At 40.2% G+C, this 15,387-nt stretch overlaps 2 protein-coding genes across 4 annotated transcripts; one reads left to right on the forward strand and one right to left on the reverse strand.

Moving 5' to 3' along the window:
- Positions 1–3,688: 3,688 nt before the first annotated feature.
- On the reverse strand, positions 3,689–14,671 carry TOPORS (TOP1 binding arginine/serine rich protein, E3 ubiquitin ligase). 2 transcript variants are annotated; one of them, XM_045882519.3, is made up of 4 exons: positions 14,531–14,670; positions 14,193–14,258; positions 12,822–13,016; positions 3,689–7,262 (listed from the first exon to the last, which is right to left on the reverse strand). In XM_045882519.3, exons 1-4 carry the CDS (start codon positions 14,531–14,533, stop codon positions 4,326–4,328), a joined length of 3,201 nt encoding a protein of 1,066 aa, XP_045738475.1. In that variant the 5' UTR covers positions 14,534–14,670; the 3' UTR covers positions 3,689–4,325. The 2 variants fall into 2 exon arrangements, with proteins under 2 accessions (XP_045738475.1, XP_045738476.1); XM_045882520.3 differs by lacking the exon at positions 14,193–14,258 and having other exon boundaries at positions 14,531–14,671.
- On the forward strand, positions 14,393–15,126 carry SMIM27 (small integral membrane protein 27). 2 transcript variants are annotated; one of them, XM_045882523.3, is made up of 2 exons: positions 14,393–14,576; positions 14,912–15,126. In XM_045882523.3, the coding sequence occupies exons 1-2, from the start codon at positions 14,532–14,534 to the stop codon at positions 15,032–15,034; spliced, it is 168 nt and encodes a 55-aa protein (XP_045738479.1). In that variant the 5' UTR covers positions 14,393–14,531; the 3' UTR covers positions 15,035–15,126. The 2 variants fall into 2 exon arrangements, 1 of the variants encoding a protein (XP_045738479.1); XR_010407688.1 differs by lacking the exon at positions 14,393–14,576 and adding an exon at positions 14,688–14,825.
- The last annotated feature ends 261 nt before the right edge of the window (positions 15,127–15,387 follow it).

A 15,387-nucleotide genomic window follows, 5' to 3' on the forward strand; every position in this document is an offset into this window, starting at 1 on the left:
TATCTACTCACATTTCTTTGGGCATTACCTTCTTCTGCCACTTTAGAGTAAGATTTGCCTCTGCTTCTATCCATTACCAATTCACTTACCTGTGTTCTGTGCTTTGCCATTCAGGAACTCTGCTGCATCCATTACCACTCTCCTTTGCCTTTAACTTTTCCTGTCCCATGGTCTCCTTCCCAGAAAGCTTGTCTTCCCTCCATTCTAAACTTAAGAAAAAAACTCTCCTTTGATTTTATACCCCTCACAAGCTTGCTTCTGAGCATGGAACCAAGAGCAGTTGTAACTGTGTATCTCGGACTAAGATCTCAACAGGCCAGGCCTTATAAATGGGATGAGAACGCCTCTCTAGTGACTCTGGCTCCTTCTCACAAAGTGGCTTTAATAATTACTGCATGTTTGCCTTTGTGACTTTTTTTCCTTTTGCTGAGTAAACATGACTGAAAACTCTGATGGACACATACAGGTAACCTGCAGGCCCATAGAGACAATTTTATTAGCTTGTTTTAAAATTATATCAAACTTACAGAGAAAATAGACTTCCTGTATTTTTACCCTCAACTTTCAACATTTTGCCACAATTCACTTTATCACTGTCTCCATCTACGCATGTAGTATTTTTTTCTGAACCATTTGAGAGTAGGAAACATACGCAGTGATCATGATTTAGCTTCCCATGTAGGTTTTTCTAAAGGCATCAATCCCTGGACAGGTCTATATAGTAGTGCCCTCGGCCCCCATCTGCAGTTTTGCTTCTCATGTTTCAGTTATCTGCAGTCAACTATGATTCAGAAGCCTTTTGAAGTCTCTTGAGGTCAATCAATAGCAGCCAAATGCTACAACACAACGCCTAGGTCATTCACCTCATTATGTAGGCATATTACCATCTCACGTCACAAGAAGAGTACAAGTTATTTTGAGACCACATTCACATAACTTTTATTACGGCATATTGTTATAACTGTCCAATTCTTATTATTGTTAATCTCTTATTGTGCCTAATTTATAAATTAAACTTTATACCATAGTTATGTATGTATAGAAAATACGAGTGTTGGGTACTATCTAGTTGCAGGCATTCACGGGGGGGGGGGGGGTCTTGGAACTTATCCCTTGCAAGTAAGGGGGTACTAAGTTCTGGTCTCAGTGATAGCACATTATAGTAATTTAATGTTAACATTTCAATTGCACATAGCTTTATGAGCTTAATATTAGAAATGGACCCATGCTCAGAATTCTGATGAAATCTGGTTTGTGAAGAGGAACTCTTCTCCTCTACTTCCCATCCCCTGCCCCCATTGGTGGGAACACCAGGGCTGGCGACAACCCAAACCAGGTTACACATGGTTTCTGGTATCCTGAAGAACCTTCTGAAAATTTTTCTGAGTCTAGGGATGTGCTGACTGGCTCACTGCATCCATACTCACTGGCAGAGGATTGCAATTATTCCCCATGATGGAAGAACTCCCAGTAAGAATGGGCCATCAGCTTACCTGAATAAGTTGTTGCCCCTTTATACATACAGCCCATCATTATTACACATTAAATAGGTTGGGGAGGCCCTTGGATTGGCTCCCACAGAGCTTCCTGAGAATGGGAAGCGAAAGTAAGAAAAAGTTTTCCCGTCGTCAATCTGAAGATTCATGAAGGAGCAAGTGCAAATGCTTGGCTGCATTTCCTTTAACAAAAAAGTTGCAAAAGTCACAAAAACACTGAAAACGTGAGGTAAGATAAAATGTCTCGTGGACACTGAATTCAGATGAACAGAACAGTGCCAGGCTAAAATCTGACAGAGAGTGGAGCCCTCTGAAAGCAGAAAGCAGGTCTTGGCCAATTTTTAAAATCCCTACCACCTGGTCATCCATCCAGTATGTGCTTCGAGCACTTGTCATGTGAAAGAAAACAGAAGGGATTTACCAGTACACATACATACAGTTGCCAAAGAACTGCAGACTGATGAGAGAACATTTAGTCATCAATTACTACGGAAAGAGCCCAGGATTACTAAAGGAGCAAGTAATTGAGGGGAAAGAGTGGAAGAGGGGCACACTTTACCAGAAGCCTCCTTTAGCTAGGATGGAATTCAGTTTCCAGCAGAAGAAAAATCCACATATGAAGGCTCTGCATTAGCAAGGAGCAGCACCTCCACAGACCTGAAGCAGGTTAGGATGGCCAGAGCACAAGTGAGGTGAGAGAAAACCTGAAGATGAACCAGAACCTGATTAGGCAGAGGTATGTAAACAATATTATGCTGGATTTCTGTTTGCTTTTATTAAGTATCCTAAGAATAACAGAAAGTTACTGAAGGATTTTAAATAGGGGAATGAGAAAACAAAAACAATTTTTTAAAATATCTTTTGAATGCCACATCAAGAATGGTTGGAGGCAAACGGGTAGGTGTAGAGCAACAGTGGACGCAGGCAGACCCATTATAAGAGCACAGGTGGGAGCTCATGGCTGCCTGGATTGGATGGTACAGACACATTAGAAATATTCAGTGACCAGGATCTGGGGATTGAATGAGAGGGCCGAAGGAGGAGAATCAAAGACTGGGAAATTTTTGGCCTGAACACCTAAGAGGATGATGTGATGGTGCCTGTATTAAGATGAGTTTCATGGGTTCAACTGAAAACATTAAGATAGGTTTTCACAAATGTTTAACTAAAAATACCATGTAAAATCAGAAAATGAAAGTGCATTAAGTTTTTAAAACTTAAGAAAAAACAAAATCATGTCATAATTTCAAAGTACATTCCTTGATCAACTAACTATAGCCTTCCCGTAATTTCTCAGTGTCTGAGCTTACTAAAAATGCTGACATCAATTTAGATTGTCATTTGTCATTTTAAAAGAATTTCCTACTGTCATGAGGACAAATACAAACATGACCTACAAAGCTTGGTCCCACACTCTTTGCCCTTTGGTTAACTTTGCCTTCTCTTAGTTCTTGGAATATGCTAGGCTACTCTTCTGCTTTTGGATCTTTAGACATCTTTTCTTTTGCTAAGAACACCTCTACTCCTAGCTAACATCTACTTGTTTTCCGAATTTCAATTCAGCCATCACTTCCACATGAGATTAGGCCCCCACTGTATGTTCTTATAGGAAATTATACTTTCTCTTCAGAGAACTTATAGTTTGTAATATTTACCTATGACCCGTGAAGGCAAGAAGATCTGCTTTGTTCTATCACTGAAATCCTAAAAACATAGTATAGAACCTGTCACACTGCAGGCATTCCAACTTCTGTTGAACAACGAATGAATATGGTAAGCAAGGCAAACTGAAGGCTGAATTAGACTTAATCCAAGTTCTGTTCTCCCCTGGCAATCTTACTTTAGGATAGATGGAAAGCACTTTGTCATCTCTAAAACAGGATAAAACATAAACATAACCACTATGTTTTAGAACTACCAAATGTAAAAAACAACCACTACTAAGAACTACCAATGTAAAAGAAGTTTGGCAAGGGTTTTTTGTTTTTAGTAAGCTAAATGCTACATAGCTGCATTCTGTTGAAGACATATTCCTCATAATCAGATTAAAGAACTAAAATAATTAAAGCTGCGCAGTTAAACACAGATCACCTTCAATTTATATATCTTGAACTATTTTCAAGATTTTAGCTCCTCTAAAATAGTTTTTTTTTTTTTTTTTTAAGGCAATACTGCATAGGAAAATTTCTGGATTCTTGTTTTAAAGTATTACTATTTTATTTTTTATTTTGTTGAATACACATTTGTTTCACTGGCAGCCCAGATAAACAAGTATATAAAGGAAATATTTAAATTTTTCTTTTGGCAGATGTCAAGATAAACTGTGCAGATTAAAATGCCTCAATTTAACCTGAAGAAATGGTTTTGAATCATACAAATTTTTAAGAAGAAAAATAAAGACTGTCCAAAGGGATTCTCCTAGCTTATAACACATTTCCAGAATAACTCTCAAAAAAAAAAAAAAAAAGAAATTCAAAAATACTCATTGACTACTTTAAAAATATGTCAATACCATATGGCTTTATGAAATAACTTCTAAAATTTATATTTTTTTTATTTAAAAAGGATCCCAAGTTTTAAATAAACTACTAGCAGTATCATTTTCCTCACTTAAAAGTGCGTATCTCTGAGGGTAGGACATACATACTTTTCGAACAAATAATGATTTTTACAAATTTTTAACACACACAAAAAAAATCACTTAAAATATTTTTAAGAGGGCAAAGAGCTTTCACCAAAAGTCATCTTTAAATAGACTGCAGTAGATGACACTGTTTTTTCTTTTTTTTTTAATACCATCAGAATTCTCAATGAGATGCTTTGGCAGTTTTAAGACATATCATGGTCTCTACCAAGAGACACTGACATTAATGATGTCCGTGGAGATGGCAATTGCCTTGATGGCTCAGTTTGAAAAGAGATATTACCGGGCTGATTCTCCAAATCAGAGGCAAAAGTACTCTCTTCTCTTACATCAAGAGTTTGTTCAACTGAAGCTGCCTGGAGTGGAATATTATCCATAGTTTTGTTGGCATTATTCAAGTTGTTATTAAGTGTGGTAATACTACACTCCTTGTCTAGGATGCCAAATTCATCTTCTATTGTAACTACCTCTTTAGCTTCAAATGGTTCCAAGGGAGGAGGCAAAAACTCATTTTGTAGAGAGTCCTGAGGACCACTATTGTCACATTCTGTATCCTCCTTTACTTCTGAATCCTTATCACTATCACTATCAATGGTAATTACAACTGGCGAACGTGAAAGATTGTCCCCATGATGTTTCTTATGTTTCTTCTTGTGCTTCTTCTTTTTCTTTTTATGATGTCTAGTTGTATCAGTAGCTTTCCCTTCATAAACTATCTCTACACTTAGGCTCCGGGTCCTCCTTTTTTTCCTCTTGTGTTTTGTCTCTCTGTCTGATGATCGGCTGTCTGAGAAGCTGTCACTCTCATTTTTGTGGCTGCTATCCAATTTTGATGAGGATTTTTGGTAATGACTTTCCTTTACTTTAGAAGCAAATTCACGAGAAGGTTGAGCCACTTCATTAGTACCCTCCAAATGCCGTGTCTTGTATTTTCGTTTCCCTCCAGGCTTTTCATTTCTTACCCAGTCAGGCCCCGTAGATGCAGTCTTTGATCTATTACTGGATAGGCTCCTTGATCTATGCCTTTCATAGTAGTAATACTTTCTTTCACTGTGATTATTTTTCTTCCTAGCATTTGTTCTTTCAGAAAAGGACTGAATTCTAAATTCTGGACTTGAAGATTGTCTGGAATAATGAGCTCTGGACAGAGTCCTCCTCCTATAAGATGATTCATAGCCATCCCTGTCCTTGTTTCTACTATAGTAAGTATACTCCCACTTATATCTGCTTCCATAATTATTTCTTAAATAATAACGATCTCTATTTCTGCTCCGTGATCTTCTTTTACCATGATCACTGCTACGAGATCTTGATCTGCTGGTGCTTTCACTACTGAGAGAGAGAGTTTGGCTTCTTCTTGACCAACTGCTATCTCTAGTTCTTGATCTCTTTTTGTCTCTTCTACCTCTAGGTCTGCTACTCTCCCTGCTTCTGGACCTTTTGCATTTCATCCTTTTCTTCCCATGATGCTTTCTACGATTCTTCTGATCATGCCCACTTCTACTCTGGGAACGTGAATCTGAACTTCTTGATCTTCCCCTCCTCCTGTGTCTACGGTTATATGGGGAATATACTCTGTCTCCTCTGATAGATGAGCTCAGGTCTCTGGGAGACGACAAGGACGTAGAGTGTTTCTCTTCCTTTTTTGACTTGATTCTTTTACCAGAACCACAGTGACCTTTATTTATTTGCTCATCCTTTCCAAGGACAGAGCGTGGAGATGAACATCTACTAACATCACTATCACCAGAACTGTAAGACTGTTCTTGTGTCTTCACGGTCTCTATTTTCTCATAAGAGCCTAACTCCTCAGAATCAGAGGACAGTTCAACAAGTTCTGGGGTCCTCTCTGCTAGTGGTTTAACAAACCCAACAATGACACAATTATCTGAAGAAGAATCACTGTCATTATTTAGGTCTTCATTAGTTTGTACTCCTTGTATCTGAGACGTGGCTCTTCCTCCTGTTACAAGTTCTTCATCTGAACTATCAGAAGTATTTAAAAGGGAAGACATGGCAGCGTGCACCTGCTCTGAGCTTGAGTAAGATGGCCCTGGAGTTTCATCATCCCATGGTGCCTGACTAACAGTGGTTACATTGATATCCAACTCTTGGGTCTCAGCTTCATCAGGAGATATTGTTATGACTGAAGAATCAGAATGGCTACCTTCTTCATATGAAGGAGCAGGGCAATCATAATTAGCATGCTGGTCAAAAGCTGCCATGTTAAAAGGAGATCGAGCAAAACTGATAAATTCATGTATAAAATGCTCAGTCCGATTAAGTAGAAACGGTCTTAAGTCAGACACAAATTCCCGACTCTCCAAGTCATAGCGAGTAACATTACTCATGATGATGTGCTGGACGATATTCACTAAAGATCCATGAGCTCCAAAAAGAACTGTAAGTTCACGTTTTAACCAGGGGACTAATCTGTGAAGGCAAGCTGGATTTCTACGGAAAAATTCAGCTGAAATATCCCTGCAGCGACCACCATCTTCAATATTTCTAACACGGGCACCAGCACGGTACAGAGTTCGTCTAAAATTAATAATGTCCTGTTCTTGAATTTTCCGCAAAGATCTTTCATCTGCAGTAGTTGGCCTCCTAATTGCAATCTGTCTCATAAGTTGAGGAATTTCACCATTTCTAGGTCTTGTTGAAATGCCTAACCCTTCAAATAGTACTCCACTATCTGGTGGAGTTGTTGTTCTTCTATTCATGGTATTATTAGGTGAATAAACAGAAGCACTTCGATCCCTTGTCATAGTTGTACGATAGCGAAATCGTGGAACATCAGGGGTTGCAAAAGAACCATTATATGAAGGCCTTAGGACATACTCCTTGAAGTCATCTTCTGCCCTCACAGAATGGAAAATAGAATCAAAGGGCTGTTTACATAGTGGACATTCAGCTTTGTTTTTTGACCACTCCTGTACACAGCGAAAACAGAACTTATGTAAACAGCGATCTAAGTAAGACACATTATCGAATCTATCCAAGCATATAGGACACTTAGAATCAGGAGATGCATCAGCTGGTACTGTCTGTTGCAATTTGCTAGTACCAGCTTTAGGTGAAAAGTTGTCCATTTTAAATTCCTTAGCAGCTGATGCCATTATCTGTAAAACGGAAAAAAATACATCAGTAACTGGATAAAAATAATAAATCTGAAAAAAAAAGTGCAAATAATGACTGTGAAACATACTTTGGTGAAAATAGTTGAGTAGCTCATTATCCTTGTAATATGAAGGGGCAGTGTAGCACAGCAATATAGTACTTAAAACACAAACTCTAAAGTTAGATATTTCCTGGGTTTGAATCCTCGTTCTATACCAGCAGTGTGACTATGCACATCAGCAATAATAGAACCTGCATCACAGGGTTTATGAAGATATAAAAAGCCCTTAGAAAAGGTGCCTAGTACATAGTAAGCTCTCAAATATTCTGTAGCATTCTATTCTTTTAAAAGAGAATTTAATGGAGAAATATTTAACTGAAAGTAACTGAGAAAAGAAAATCTACCAAGTACCCATGTATCCAACACTCAGATTTAACAACTTAACATTTTCTCAGGGCTATTCCAATTTTTTTTAAATGTCCTCCCATCCTTCTCTAGAAAACAAAAACCCAAAACACCACAGTCCTCAGCAGGTGTTATTTCTATGTATGGTTTTAGATCTTTCACACATATGCCCTGAACAATATAGACTACTGACTTGTTTTATTTGTGGAAAGCACTGTATATGCACCTTTAAAAATAACTGTAGTGAGATAATTTGCATACCAAAAAGTTCACCCATTTAAACCAATTCTGTTTTAGTTTAGTTAGTTTTTAGTGGAAGATTCTTTCACACACACACAAATTATCTTTTAGTGAAGACTAAATTAAATAGTAATTGTAAAAGCATTCAAAGATAGTTCCTGACTCCTAGCAACTACTGCGTACATGTTAGTTGTTGTTATTATTATTTTTTTTTTTTTTTTTTTTTTTAGATTTTATTTATTTATTTGACAGAGAGAGACACAGTGAGAGAGGGAACACAAGCAGGGGGAATGGGAGAGGGAGAAGCAGGCCCCCCGCGGAGCAGAGAGCCCGACGCGGGGCTCGATCCCAGGACCCCGGGACCATGACCTGAGCCGAAGGCAGACGCCCAACGACTGAGCCACCCAGGCGCCCCTAGTTGTTGTTATTATTACTATACTATTGTTACACTACCATATTCAATTCCTCACTGATTCCTTAACAGCATCCCTAAAAAGCCTTGCTTAGCTTTTTTATTTAAATCCAAAGTCAGCCACAAAGTTTCCTGAAATCATGCTTCCAGGGCCGTTCCCTTATTTTTTCCCACAAGGATTGCTAAAATGTTAACGATTAGTTTTGTTTTCTTTAACTTTATCAGTTTATGTTGACCCATAACTTTCAAAATAATTTGCCAGAGCTGAAATTTGGTGTGCATCACATTTTTGGCCTTGTTATCTTATAAAATCACTCTTTAGCTGCATTCTATACTAATCATTGAGTATATATTAAGTATTTGCTTCTTCCTTTATGTTTCCTGGGCCTATTATTCATCTGTCTCCACCTCTTCTATCACAGGAAGTTCCATCGTGGTCAACTGCTATCAGGTTAGTCAAATAATAGAATTATAACTTTCTAAACACCGGCCATACCTAACTCTTAACAAAAACAAAATCCATAACAAAAATTCATGACTGTGAAATGTAACTATTTCATCATGGTTTTCATATTAAACTTAAGAGCTCATCTAGGGCATCTTAACTTTCTCAGAGACATAACTTAACTGGAAATCAATTAATGCTGAACGAATGCTTCTTCAGGCATCCAAGTATTTCTAGTCTTCCATTTTCTAGACTAGAAATAAGAAATCACCACTGTTCTTAAACAGCATATAATTATAAACTGCTTTTATTAATATATTGAACTATATACAATACTAATTGTTAATATATTTAAACCTTAATATTACATAAATTTCTCAGCATTTCCCCTTACTTCTAACATTTTTATTCTCCCTCAGAGGAAAAAAAAAAAAAGCCTAAAAATAAAAATTTTTAGGATCACAGAGTCTGTACATTAGGGGAAGGAAGAGTGGAGAGGAAACTGGGTAGGTTATCGGAGAACCTGGATTGAAGAACAAGTTTCCCCTAAAACTAACTCTATAAACTGGAGACATCCAATTAGATCTAGATTTCAGTTTGCCCCTCTATATAATAAAGGAATTTTTAGACTTTTTCAAAAGACTGGTGAATTTAAAGTTAATACATTGTATCTTAAGTTGTGTCTCGTAAATATAGAATTTTAGTGCTTACTGAACATTTATAGTTCACATAAAAATTATAAGCCTGAATGCATTTTATTAAAGGAAATTAGTAGGTAGTAAACTTGAAGTTCAAATAAAACAAAATCTCAACTAAGTAGAATTTTTTTTAAAAAAATGGATTCTTTTTTTTTTTTTTTTAGATTTTATTTATTTATTTGAGACAGAGAGAATGAGAGACAGAGAGCATGAGAGGGAGGAGGGTCAGAGGGAGAAGCAGACTCCCCGCTGAGCAGGGAGCCCGATGCGGGACCCGATCCCGGGACTCCAGGATCATGACCCGAGCCGAAGGCAGTCGCTTAAGCAACTGAGCCACTCAGGCGCCCTAAAAAAATGGATTCTTATGGGCGCCTGAGTGGCTCAATTAGTTAAGCATCTGCCTTCAGCTCAGGTCATAATCCCATGGTCTTGGGATCGAGCCCCACATCGAGCCTCGCATCAGGCTCCCTGCTCAGCAAGGAGTCTGCTTCTCCCTCTCCCTCTGCCCCTGCTCATGCACTACTCTTGCTCTCTCTCCCAAATAAATAAAATCTTAAAAAAAAAAAAAAAGGAATCTTAGTTTTCCCTTCCCTAGTTTTATAAGCCCGTTAACCACTTTGACAGCATAGCATAAAGCTAAAGGATGATTAGTAATATCATCCATAATAGATAATTCATAGAGTTGTATTTCTCACAGTAATATCTTTATATATGAAGAATGGTATTCATCAGAAACATCAAACAATGGCAATGAATGTACATCATCAAATAAGAGATTTACTCCTTCAAAAGCATCACTAATGCTAAAATTAAAACATTTGCTAATGGGGCATCAGGCTGGCTCAGTCAGTAGAGCTCGTGACTGACTCTTGATCTCAGGGTCATGAGTTCAAGCCCCCCATTGGGTACAGAGATTACTTTTTTAAAAAATTTGCTCAAATATTTGCTGAGATACAAATGAAGTAGGATTACCATATGACTCAAGAATTCAAAACCTATCCAAAAGAAATGAAAATTTGTCCCACATAAAAACTTGCGTGTGAATATTCATAGCAGCATTTGTCGTAAGAGCTCAAACGTGTAAACAATCCTATCAACTGATGAAAAGATAAATAAAATGTGGTATATCCATACAATGGAATATTACTGGGCAATAAAAAAGGATGAAACACTGATACATGCTACAATAAGGATGAAACTTTTCATTAGGCTAAATGGAAAAAAAACAAGTCACAAAAGACCACATGTTGTATGATGACAATGTCCAGAATAGGCAAATCTAAGGTTGGAAACAGACTGGTGGTTGCTGGGGGAGGGAGAGGGATTACAAAGTTTATTTCTGGAATGATGAAAATGTTCAATTATAGTTGCACAACTCTTTAAATATACTAAAACCCATTGGATTATATACTTTAAACTGGTGAACTTTACAGATAGAATATAAATTATATTTCAACAAAGCTGTTTTAAAAATACAAATTAAGACATAAAATAGGAATGGCTAGGAGGCAGATTAAGATTCGCAGGTTTATAAATTTGGGGTTTAGATAGTAAAGATGGACCTGATGGTAGATTTAGTGCTCAGGTTCTAGAAGCCTGCAATAAAGGTTTCTCTATCTTAACACTCTAGGAATTGGGACTTTAAGTTATTTTCCCCATAGGCATAAAGATGAAATCAATTCTCCTGATCCTATTTCCTTAACCACCTCCCAAATTATAAATAAAGTTTACCATCTTTAGGATACAATGATTAAGCCAAACCTTCCCAAAATTTTCAAATCTACTGGCTTTAACAGAGATAAGAATCCTTCCTGTCACATTTTGGGGGAATTTCAGATAATTAACAACCATACTTACCTAGGGAAAAGGATGAGAGGGAGTAAAGAATCAAAAGGCTGGACTCTGAATTATAGACTGGACATTTAAAGATGGTGCTGATTACATACAGGGAAGTGACATTAATTCTAATGCAGAGCCAGGGTTGAAAATCAAAAACCACGTACTAATGGTGTGATCTGGAGGAAATCATTTAATTTCTCAAAACCTTAAATTTTCTCAATTCTAAAATGGGTTAAGTACCAGTTCCCACCTGAAAAGCTGGTTGTGTGAAGGCATATATTCTATGTAAATTTTTAGCACAGCAATTAGCATGCAGTAAGAATTTAATACTGTTTCCCCATGATATGTGAAAATAAAGTTAATTTTAGTCCTTTCCATCACCTATAACTGATTATAAAGATCCAGAAAGATGACAGCCTGTAACAATTTTTTTAACATTATTACTGTATTTAATATATCCAGGCAAAGTGGCTAAAAAGGGTTCACAAGTAGATGAACTAGAATAAACCCCAAGTATTAAAAATAATCTGGGTCCTATCTCTCATGACCTTTGAGAACATTATATTACTGCAATTTAATCACCAGTTCCAAAAGATCATACAGATTTTACAGGATCCACTGACCAGATCCTATAAATATTAACTCCAATTCCAATCATAAAAAGAACTGCTTGGGAACCATTCCCCGCTAAACCCACTCATTCCAGCTAAGCCTTGATTGTTTTTGGCTGACTACAGCTTTGAATTTCATTGACTAAAAACAAAACAAAACAAAAAGAACCCAACCCTCACCATTAACTTAAATGTCGGGTAACTCTTAATTTAACTTAAATATTCTTGAAAATTACCTACCAAAAATTCTGTTCACTTTTACCCTTAAAACACTGTTTGATCCATCTCAGTACTGCCCCCTTCCAGTCTAGGAATCAGCAGCCCACGAGGAAAGCTGAACTGGATGGATGGAGAAACCACAGGCAAGCGAGCCCAGCCCACAATGAGTAACACAGCATAGACAACTCTAAGAGTCACGGTGATAGTGGCTTCCTTGGGTTAAGAACGGCCACCAGCCAAGATCGCAGATAAATCCCACGTGCGTTACATAATCACAACCAACTAAAACAATGTTACTCCCATTGGACAGGCAGACAGCGAGATTAGGGCACCTAACCTAACTCTGGCACACCTCTGAGAGAGGCGATACCACGAATGAGACACGAACGTTTTGTCTTACGGGATTTTTTTTCCCTCCCAGAGACCAAGCTCTTTCCAGTACACCGCTACGCTCGTGCCCCTCGGGAGAGCTTCTAGGAAACGCAACGCTCCCCCGCCCACCCGCACAAATCCACAGGTGCGCCACCGGAGCCGCCGGCCCGCCCGCTGGGAGCCCCGCCCCGCCGAGGCCCGGACGGCCCCTCAGGCCAAGACCGCGGCTCCCAGGTCCCTGGGCCTCATTCCAGGCCGGGAGCGCCAGCCCGCCCAGCCCTTCCGACCCCGGCGCCCCATTGTTCGGGATCTCACTCACCTCGGAGGATACCGGCGCAGTCCCGGCTGGGGCGCTCGTGCCAAACTCCCGGCGGCCCAGAAAGCTAGGTCGGTGACGGCAGGATCCGCGAAGGCGTACCCGGCGACTTCTCCGCCGGCCTTCAGGAGCGGGAGCAGGCGGGGGCGCTTCACCCTCCTCGCGAGACAGCGGAGACCCCGGCGGCTGCTGCGACCCCTGTGACGTAAAGCGCTCATCACCAATGGCAGCTTGGGGGACGGCAGCAGAAAGCGAGACCCACTCCACAAACCCCCGCGCGTCAAAACACAACACCCGCGTGCGTAACGCATGCGCGGTAGAAGGGCGCCGGCACTGAGGGCGGGGCCTAAAGTGCTCGGCCAAGCCCGCGCCCTTCCCCCACCGGCCCCTCCATTCCTGGAATAAGAACTACGAGAGACCCTCCCGGGCACAAATCACTGCCATCACTATCATTCTTGTTACCAGTAGTTTCTGAGGGTTACAGGAGTAATACTTAATATTCCCTCCTAAATTACCCGGAAAACACGATAACTAGCTTGGTCTCATTTAAATCTCACCAAACTCTGGGAGAAGTTACTAAAATTATTTTTAGTGTATAAAGGAACTCAGTTACTTGAAGTGACCGCCTCCGGTTGCACAGCTAGGTCATAACACGGGGATTCGAATGCAATCCAAAGCCAGAGCCCAACCAGGGTCCTACCCAGTCTTCATAAAGAAATCTACTCCAGTCTAGGGATAAACAGGGATTACCTAAGAGAACAGGACCTTAAAATCTTCCCAAGACAGACGACATTCTTCTCTCAAAGGAATACTTTTCCCCTTCCCCATTCCCCGGAATCTGGATTAAAAACCTCTTTAGGTGATATCTGAGATGTACAGAGACAACGTCTGAGCCTAAAGCGGCCCACTGCCCCACCCTACCCACAGGCCTCAGATGTGAGCGTCCCAAACATTCTAGAGCTAAACTAGGTATAAACCGCCCACGTACAAAATAACGTCTTTGGCTTATTATCCGATACGTGCTACCGTTCTAAGCACACCATAAACGCTCAAAACACACTTGTTGATTAGCAGGTACATTATGCCAAGTAATTCGTGCTACGTTATTTCTTCTTAGAAATACCATTTACATCCACAAGCCATTGCGTTCTCAAAGACTTGTTTCTTGGGGGGCTCAATTAACAGGCACTCCCACAACGATTCGTCGCTGTTATATAAAAGTGGGTGGTACTCTTGTTTAAGTCAATGACGACTATACAAACGTCTCTCTGTATTATGTGGAAACAACTAGGGGAGGAAACGTTAATCCCTCCAGCGTTAGAAGCCCGTGTGATATTTAAAATGATTTTTTCAAATAAAATTTTAAATGCTCACGACGATACATCTTGCGTGAATACCGCACTGCAACTGAAAGAAGACCGGTTCGCAAGGCACGCCCATCTAAGTAGCAAAAAAGGTCATTTTTAACATGTTTTCTCCTTCATCGCATCCCCTCCCTCCACCGCGAGCTAGGGCCCCGTATCACGTGAGCCCGCCCCCAGCTCCGGGCGGAAGAGGCCGGCCCGGCTGATGGGAAACGCTCCCGGAGGCGAGGGGCGGGCGCTTGTGCCCGGCTGAAAGATGGCCGCCGCCGCTCGGCAGCCGCCGCCCCGGGGGTTACTCTAGGGCCTGCAGTTTCCCTCCGTTACCGCGGGCCGCCGCCGCCAACTTACCATGAAGCCAGTGAGTCGCCGCACCCTGGACTGGATTTATTCAGTGGTAGGTCCCTGGTCTGGCGAGGCTCTACGGTGTCGACTCCGTAGGCCCGCAGGCGGAAGGCCCCCTATTTCTTCAGCGGCCAGAAACTCCAAAATCCATTCCTGTATTAAGGCTTATCACTCTCTCACCTCGACTCCGCCTCTTCCTGGAAGACACGCTCTTCCGCTTCTTACGTAAGGGCGGCTGGGTGTACTCGCCTCCGGAACCCCATTTATTCGAGTTTTTCACTGAAATTCCCACCTTAGCAATGTACGCGGCAACCTCTTGGGGCGAGGGGAGGGAGGCAAGTATCACTTACAGTAATTTTTTTAATTTCCGCTCTTGCTTTTTTTTAGTTGCTCCTCTCGATCGTGTTGCTCTCTTGGGGATATGTCATCTATGCATCAACAGTGGCCGCACGACGACAGCTCAGCAAGGAATACCCAGACAAAATCTCGGGGATGGATGAAAATTTGTAATTCCTCTGGATTTAATTCTGTGCACGCAGTCCTTTACCTGATGCTTATCTGGCACGTGTCTAGATTTAAAGTAAAATCCATTATGCAAAGTTTCCAAAGTTATTTTTGCAGTCCTTTGTAATAACCACTAATCTGCTAATTTTCACAGAGGTTTGTCTTCTACATTCTTACATAAAACAAATCAGCCTAGATCTGACAACATGTGAGTACTGGATCATAGGTGGAATGACATGCTTTTCAACCTAGAGTTTCTAAATAACCTCTTAAAATGCCTCAGTCTTCTCTAAAAGTGGGTGCAATTGCTGTTCTTATATTTGCTTATTGCAACATCTCATTCTGTTGCATACCTTCAC

This window comes from Mirounga angustirostris, unplaced genomic scaffold (genome assembly GCF_029215605.1).
Source record: "Mirounga angustirostris isolate CCGP_5_RB_7025 unplaced genomic scaffold, mMirAng1.0.hap1 SCAF_15, whole genome shotgun sequence".
Lineage (NCBI taxonomy): Eukaryota > Metazoa > Chordata > Mammalia > Carnivora > Phocidae > Mirounga > Mirounga angustirostris.